The sequence below is a fragment of the Austrofundulus limnaeus genome, unplaced genomic scaffold (genome assembly GCF_001266775.1).
Source record: "Austrofundulus limnaeus strain Quisiro unplaced genomic scaffold, Austrofundulus_limnaeus-1.0 Scaffold76, whole genome shotgun sequence".
NCBI classification, from domain to species: Eukaryota; Metazoa; Chordata; class Actinopteri; order Cyprinodontiformes; family Rivulidae; genus Austrofundulus; species Austrofundulus limnaeus.
This window is the reverse complement of record NW_013952478.1, coordinates 1,479,529-1,488,621: the sequence shown is the minus strand read 5'-3', so window position 1 is coordinate 1,488,621 and position 9,093 is coordinate 1,479,529. Positions and strand designations below refer to the sequence as shown.

At 38.0% G+C, this 9,093-nt stretch overlaps 1 protein-coding gene across 1 annotated transcript; it reads right to left on the bottom strand.

The window, feature by feature from the left end:
• Positions 1-1,117: 1,117 nt before the first annotated feature.
• aadac (arylacetamide deacetylase) lies at positions 1,118-8,231 on the bottom strand (the record flags this gene model as incomplete). The annotated part of the gene is given in 5 exon segments (XM_014011090.1): positions 1,118-2,943; positions 4,982-5,153; positions 6,187-6,256; positions 6,538-6,766; positions 8,167-8,231. Coding segments are annotated over 5 exon segments (1,137 nt in total). The 3' UTR covers positions 1,118-2,316.
• Between the last annotated feature and the right edge of the window lie 862 nt (positions 8,232-9,093).

The window sequence follows — 9,093 nt, the reverse complement described above, 5'->3', positions numbered from 1 at the left end:
TGCAGCACAACAAACCAGCCTGCTGTTTACTGAAGCAGATGTGACAAAACAAAAAGTGAAGTCTTCTGTCAAACTTTCAGGAAACTGATTTAAATGCTATTAATGAATGGCTTCTTAGGATTAACCTTTTGTAATCTGATTATCCCTCCCATACTCTTGAATTTGAAGTACAGTGCTCTATTTAATCATTGGAAAAGGTGAATTTGTTTAATCATTGCATTCCTACTTGTTAAGTGTTGTAGTGACATATTTTAAGGTGAGTCTGATTCCCTTGTTTCACCTTAAGAAAGCTTCAGTGTGCTTTTTACAGGGCTTTTTGTGTGGATTACAAAAGAAGTGTCAGGACTTCAGCCAAGACCGAAACATGGATGAATGGCTCAGAAGAGAGAATAAAAGGGATTTGTAGGCATGTTTCTGCAAATTAGGTCTCATACACATGTTATACAACTTTAACTGTGTAATGCCTTTGTTTTGACAGCTTTTTACTTTTACTTACCCCCCCACACACACACGCACACATACTGTTCAGCTTTGCCCTTTGAAATTCCAGCTTTAAAAAGTTTAACTTTATTTTCTTAAGGTTTTCTTCTCTATGAAAACATGTTTTTGAATAAAGCTCTGACAATCTTGTTAAATGGCTTGAAAGCAAACATGATTTCATGCTTGTTTTTCCATCATGTCAAGACAAATGTAGGTCCATCAAAGCATATAATTTGGCATTTCCTGTAGATTAGGCAAAAAGCTGAAGCCACAATGGAATTTATTTATGGTTAAAGCTTCAGAAGGCCAAAATAATTTTTCAAAAGATGAAAACTGCCAGAGAACTAAATGTAAAAGCTATACATGTTATGTAATATTTTAATAAGATTTGTCCTAACTTCTATTTCATCATTTTTAAAGCATCTTACTCTTCAGTCTGGCCACCATTTTAACTCTTGATCCATTTTTCCTATCAAATTTCACTTACCTGTAAATTCAGCTAATTTATGCTCTTATTTTGTTAGTTTTTTTATRCTGATTTTGCCTGTTTTATGTATTTACTGCATGTGTGGTATTCACAACAGGAAACTTCATATCCTGTCCTTATCGCATTGTCRCATAAAAAAATGCTCATAAGTACAATCAACCATTTTATTGTCATGTAACATAAAATCTGAAAATGACGCAAACATTTTTCATCCAATAGACCAAAACAAAACAGTCACTGACAACTGCGAATGTGGAAGTGTTCAACCAAAATATTCATGCTGTAAAACATTTGTGAACTTTCACATGAATAATTAAAAACAAAATATTAAAAAGTGTTTTAAAGGGCTGTCAAATAAGCATGAAGCTAAAAACTAACTAAGCCATCTCATATTTATTTTTTCTTTAAATAAGGGTAATTCCTGGGGATCAACATATTTAAAGCCAGTTGTGCTGTATTATAAAAATCTATACTTGAGCAAAGGAAGAGGTTAACCTTAACACTTAAACTGTATTGAGTTTTGATGTCCTGTAACAATAAGGCTCCAAAGCTTTTTTAACCAAACTCTTTAGAAACTAAACCTTTCTTTAACGCATATAACATTACACACATCTAACTTTAACAACATGCATGGTCTRTGTTTTTCCATTGGGACTATTGTGTTGGAATGTATTTAATGAAATTTCACTTCATTTGTCATGATTAAAAGGCAAAGTTTTCTCATCAAATATTGCTTCCAGCTGTCAATCTTTGATTTGGAATTAGAAAGCATGACTGATTTGCAGTAAACTTATCCAAACAATCACAGGTTTTAGCTASAGGGAAGCCATGATGTGTACTCTGTCCAAAATATATATATATTTTTTTTTCAAAATATTGTTGCAAAAATCCTTCCATGCTTCACAAAGACTTATGATAAATCACTGAAATCCTTGAAGGGGTAATTTCACATCACGTTGGTGCCAAAAATGATGCAATAAATACTAGCTCAACTAGCAGTTCCTGTTTGGGAAGCAATGCACAGCACAAGCCAACTTGCTAAACATCATTTTATTTTTACTACTATTGCAATCGCCTACAGTTTGTTTTTGACATTAACGCTGTAAACGCATAGTTTGATGATGAAAACTGTAGTGCTGTTTGCTCATGCAAGCTAATAAGAGAAATTGATAATATTTAAAAGCCTGATTTTTGATTGTATTTAGGGAAGTTGAATGTATTTATATACAAAAATGAGCACAAACAAAGACAAACATCACAAAACGTTTAACACAAGGATAAATTTGCACACAATCTAACATCAGCGCCACTGTGTGGGAAAACTGGAATAGTAAGACAGTTGAGATATTTTACAAGTTTTCTTTGAGCCACTTGATGTAGTTGTCCGTCATGCGGCGAGCAATCAGAAACTCGGTTGGCCAAACGGTGAACATCAAAGCTCCGTGAAATCCACCGTTGTAGTGTTCGTGCGTCACGTCGACTCCAGCGGCGCGGAGCCGTGTGACGTACATGATCCCGTCATCTCTGAGAACATCATACTCGCAAGTCAGAATGTAGGCCTTGGGTAGAGGGAATAAATCTGCATCAGGAACTAACAGCGGGGATGCCCTCGGGTCAGCGAAAGACCGAGAAGGTCCATCCGTCTCCGCTGCCTCCCCTCCGGCTGCCTGTGCCACTGAAGGAGCACTGTAGTTGTATTCTTTATGGTACGTTTCTGGTAAAAAGGTGCTCCAGTCGACAAACTTGAACAGCCTGGAAGACTCGAGGYTGTTGTGGGTGTTGGCCATCATGGCTCTGAACAGGGCCTTGTCTCTGGTGAAATACTCGCTCCAGAACCGAACCATGAGGGTGCGTGGCAGAATGGGCATGTCTTGATTCTGCCGATATGACGGCGTGTTGAGGTCCAGAGCCTGCAGGACGGGGTAGAGGAGCGCTTGAACCTTCAGCTTAATCTGCTGTTCTGGCTCTTTCTGCAACTGTGAAAAAGGACAGAAACAGTTACAGTATGACGCCATTTCAGAGGAAACTAAAAGAAGCAGAGGTTTCAAGAAACGAAAGTTGTATTTTGTAGCCTTGACTCAACAAATGTTACACAATTAACACAGAAAGTCACACTGCTTTCACAGAAACAGTTTGTTTTTGTTTCATTTGTGTGCATCATTAGTAAAAACTAGTATTTCTGCATTAACAGAGTGGAAAAAAAAGAAAATAAGATGCACAGTACTTATGTTTAAAGCTGACATAAGTTGGTAGCATGACGGCTCAGTGGTTTGCACTCTCGCCTCACAACAAGGTGGTCCTGGGTTCGATCCCCGGCTTGGACCTGGGGTCTTTCTGTKGTAGTTTGCATGTTCTCGTTGTGCGGGTTCTATCTGGGTRCTCTGGTTTCCCCCACACAACAAAAARCATGTGCARTAGGTTGCCGTCAGGCTCAAGCCTCCCTTGAAAATGAGATCTGCGATCTCATTTGCCCGGTTAAACAACTAAAAATTAAACTTATTGATCTGTAAGCTATTACAGTTAAGACCTGTGCTAATTCCAATGTCTTTCCTAATCAAACAGCGTTAACTGGTTTGCTTTAAAAATCCTCTGCTTTGCGTGTCTTTTGGAGCATAAAATGATAGAGGGCATGATCCTCAGTGAAGTGAGGCTGGCRTTAACTTTAAAGAATCAATAAGTCTGATTTAGAGTGTGATGAGCATCTCCAAGGTCTTAAGTCATTTGACTTAAGGTTTATTACCCAACACTCGATGGATGACTTGTTTCTCTTTGTTCTCACAGGAACCAGTAAACTCATTTACACCAATCACATGCCTGAAGTCTTATGTTTGATTCTTAATCCATGTATGATCTAAAATAATCGCATTGTGCCGATAATTTGATCAGTGTTTTCAGCTCTACGTCWGCTGTGTTTGTATGAACTGTACCAAAGGTCAGAGAACGTATCTAAGAATTTGCCAAACCTCCACCCAGATCACTATTACAAAATTAAATTCCAGAGAGATTATCTTCAGAACTCCCAGCCCTGCTAAGGATTATTCTTTGAGCCTCATTTTATCTCTTCATGTGCCTCTTGTCCATTATACCGCTGAGTTTTCCCCCACTCATTTTATGAGTCTCCACAGGGCTTGTGTGTTGAAATACCAGCCTCTAAAATAGAAATACAAATATTTATAAAGTAAGAGTGAGCGCACCAAAACAGATGTTTAATATTTTATTATCAATTTATCTTTTATTTCTCTTCACAGCGATAATAGGATAATGGTCTGATTGCTGTGTAAATGGTRACAGCGTAGCAGATGCTGTAAAAGAGCATCTCCACTTGGAATAAGACAGTTAATTTGGTGGACTGGAGTTTCTGTAACTCTATTTTTACTCTTCCCTAAACTAAAATAAAAACTCTCTTTGTGCTGTAGTTCAAAGCTAAAATGCTTCATCAGCAAAGTGAGACACTAAACTGCTATGAGCAAACTTTACCGGGAAACTGAAACATTMAGCATTTATTTTTTACCCTGAACTGCTCACAACATTACAAAAATATAGATTTTCTTTTTCCACATTGTCACAAAAAAGTACTCCTTTCATTCTTCTAGGTTTCATTTTTGTTTTCACCGCTGCTCTAGTCATTCAGCAGCCACCTTAATAACAAGAACATATTTGAGTCCAGTTTAAAGCAACGTTAACTCTCTGAAGACATAGCTGCAATGAGATCCTTCAGTTCAAAGTAGTGTCATGGCAAATTTACTTCCCGAGGGTTAAACATTGTCAGAATGTGCATCTACATTATTTAAAAGCAGCCAGCAGTTTTATAACAAGCATAAAAGTCTTTACAGCTTTGTCAAACCTGACTAATGGATTCTGATCACTGCTAAAATAAAATACTGAACAATCTTATGGTTCCAGGAAACTCATTGTTATTGTTCAAACACATTCTCTTTGTCTCCTGACATCTTGTACTGAAATTATTTTATGTAAACCAGAATWATAATATAGCTGCCAAAATATATTCAGTACCTGCTGGGAGACAGCAGCTGCAAGGTTCCCTCCAGCACTATCCCCCGACACGGCAACCCGCTCTGGGTCCACTGAGTACTGGGCCAGCACCCCCTTCTGGAGAAAATGTTTGACCACACGATAAACGTCCTCATACGGGACAGGGAAGTGGTAAGCGGGGGCAAGGCGGTACCTGAAGAAGACAGAAGATTAAAGTTGAACCATAAATAAAAGCTGACATTGAAGGTTTGTGCTCAGACAACATTTTAATCTCAGAAACATAAACAATCTGATGTCATTCAGAGGTAGGACTCAAATTTCAAAGACTGATGAAACAATGGGTTTTCTTTAACTGTTGGCAAAGTTTTCTTTCTTTTTTTGTATCAAGCAAGTATRATTTTCTTTTTTTAATATAACGTGYTAATAGCCAGTATTAGCATGACACAAATATTATACAAGAAATCAACACTTAATAAATTAGAGAAGCTATTAAAGGTTAGCAGTGCACCTTTTAAATATTTTATTTATTAAACCAAGTAAATCACATTACGACYGAAAATGGTCAAAGTGCACTTTTTCCATCTAAAAACAACTCCATGCTCAAACATTTCATAACAATTCAAGCAAACACTTTTATACTTATTTTATCCCACAGTAATTTACAATAGGAATGGATAGTGAGATATTTGAACACAACTTCAATAATTAATAAAAAATTAGAAAAGTATTTTTGCTGAAATTGTAGAGTTCTGTCATTGTTTGCACTTTGTGTAGCCTGACRTACTTTGTGCATGAATATCATATTACTGCCAGAATATACACTTGATGCTAAACTGACACTAAAGTAAAGGCTTACACAATCGTACACAAGCAAATCTACTTGCATTTTGACTTAAACAGACAAGCCATAAGCATTTTTTTCCAAGCCGAGATGATTTCAAAAGCCATCTAACAGGTAAGATACTAATGTTCATAACTTTTCCACAAAACCCCACTTCAAAAGATCTGAACTATCCTTAAAATCTAGTCTGCAGGTAACTGCAGAGCTCATGCCTAAATTAGAAAAGGAAGGCAGATAATATACAAAAGGAGATGTTTATAGTTCAATAAGACCTTTTAYGTACCTATATTCAGTACATTTAATGTTTTGAACTGTTTTGTGTGAAAAGTATTATTACATGGAAGTTTGTGCAGACCGCTGTAAGAACTGACGGTGAAATACTTACTCTACAGACAGAACTACTGCGTTTAGTTCAGTGACAATTTTTCTTGCCAGGAGATCATATGGGCTCATCACTGTAAAAACAAAACATTAATTTAAAAGATCTAAAACTTACTATAATAACAGAGTCATGCAGGATATRTCAACTGATATGAATGTGACACCTCTGATACAAGATTCTTCCTGTTATTACTAAACCATTCAACATGTGACAAAAGCAAAATGTGCCAAACTCCTCTTCACAGCGTTTTAAATTACCAGTCAGTTTTCAGGACAATACTGTTTGATGAACATACAGCATCAGTATATGTTACTTATTCACTACAAGAAAGAAGGAGTGAATTTGTGAACCTACTGGCACTCCCCAGGCACCATCCTCCACCATGCAGGTAAAYGACGGCTCTCCTTAGATCAGTGTCACCGCCTCGGAGCTTTGGCTGGTACAGCACCACCTCCACTCCATCAAACCTTTCCTTTGTCACCTCGACATGTTCGTCAGACACGGGTACAATCTTTTCTAGCAGAGTAATGGCATACATTACCACCATGTAGTCGGTCAAGCCCACCAATTCACAGAGGTCAGCCTGGAAAAAAGGACAGAATGACAGAAGGTGGATTGATTTATGCGTTACATATTTTGTCCCTTTAAAACTTTAATGTAAAGCTGCAATCCAGTTTGTCTGATGAAAAGTGAACTTCTTTGCAACACAGAAAGAGTTGTAAACAGAAAACACCAATAGTCACATGAACGTTGCCTTATAAAACGTCAGCAGCTCCCAAAGTTTATCTAGTTTGAACAATCCCATCTGAAGGTTTATTTATGAAAGCATGGATGACCCAATCAGCTGATTAACCTTTACAGCGACCCCAACAAACACATCACAGCCATTAGGATCTTCACACAGTGTGTATACAGTCAGGCACTTGTATTAGTCTGAAAAAACAATACTGTGATCTGATCATTTGGGTAAACAAAAATAGAAATACAACTCAAAGAACAGGATTTGTTCAAAGCCATTTGATATTTAGTGGTTAATATAAAACAGCAGTTCTCAAACTATGGGGTGGGCCCCACTAGGGGGGTGCGGAGGGCTTTTTGTGGGATAGGGGTGAGCACATTGTGTGACTGTGTTTTTAACTTTTTTGATTTTTAACTTTAATAACAAACTATTCTGAAGCACAAGCAAAGAATGGTTATATGGCTTACACTTGAGGCACAGCCATTATATTGTTCTGGGGTCCAGAGGGAATTTTGAGGTGGGGGAGGAAGGATAATTGACTTTCTTCAATTTGGGGGCCAGACATCAAAACCACTGACATTTATCAGTCATTGCATTCCACAAATGGGCACATAAATGCACCACAGCTTCTCATGGTTGCTGCACATTTAAGGAAATTGATGTTTTTGTTGAAACTACATTATTTAGGTTCTAAAATGACTCGTAAAAATCTAGATTAAATCAAATAAAACTACAGTTTGATCCACTTTTAAATAAATGGATTGGGACATCTTCAGCCGCAATATGGTTTAAAATATTTGGAATAGGACAAACAATAAAATCTAATAATTTGTGTAAGTTACGTAAAGCTACACAAACACTTCTCATTTCAAAATWTAAAATATATCTGCTACCATCATGCCCGGCAAACCACATAATGTTCATAACCTGATGAGTTACATTAATAGGATCTATTATTAGAACAGGTGAGCAGGACTATAGAACTCATGGATTAGCATCTGACATAATCTGGTGTAACCAGCATATACATCTACATCAGCAAAAAATAAGTCCAACCTATATTCTTACCTGTTTCTATAGAACAAACATAATAAATGCAATTTTGAACATTTTACCTTTTAGAAATAATATTAAACCCTAACTATAAAGTGAATAAATCTGTGGAGACACCGTTTTAATTCAAAGGTAAATACAAACACTGGTAGGGTAAAAAATAATCTGACAAAACTAAAGTTTTATCTCACCAGGTGACTGAGAGTTCTGAAGAACGAATTGGTCAGCATAAGTTTCCATCTCTCATCGATCTCCTCTGGAATTGGTTCATAAATATAATAAGCGGTAAAAGAGCAGAGAGCGACAAATACAAGGATGCTTCCCAATCTCATTTTACAGCCAGTGGGTCTGCAGGGTCCGGACACGGACGGACTGGTAAACAGTTGCGCTTGTCAACAGGTCGGTCCGGGCGCGCGCACACAGAGCTCAGAGCCGCGTCAGCGTCAGAGGCAGGAGAGTTAAATCTTCCAGCACGTGGTTTGGTGTCATTTGATGGTTATCGATGAGTATATTCGGGAGCTTTTCGTCGCTCGTGGTGTTCTGCATATCTGTCTCGTGGAGCGGCGGAATTCACTGAGGTGTCCGWGGTGTGTGGAGAGAGCGCGCGCACGTTCTGCGCTCACGAGGCAAGCACCGTCCCACCTCCGGCGGTTCCTCCACAGGTGCTTTGTGATTACACTCCTGCACGCTTCACACCACTACTCAGGACTGAAAGCCAGTGGCGCAGCTAGACTTYGATGCAAGGAGAAGTAGGTGCAGTGGTGGCCAAGACATTACCTGGAGGGGGGCATAAATAAATAAAATAWACTTTTTTTCTGTTTCTTCCTGGCACCTAAAGAACCATTATGCATTCCCTTATAGCTACACACGTAGACYAAAACTATCATTGCAGTCATCAGCAAGCTCCTCTTTACATTAAAGGTGCAGTACAGAATTTTAAGTAAACTAAACTTAGGTCCTGTCCCAATACCTGCACTCCCACCCTCGTTCCGCCCTTTGTGCACTTCAGGGGTGTCACTAGATTTTAAGGACAAGGGGGCTTAGCCCCCAGGTGACACACAGAATTTTTGTATATTATATATTTGTATTGTTTGTGTATTATACACACACGCATATAT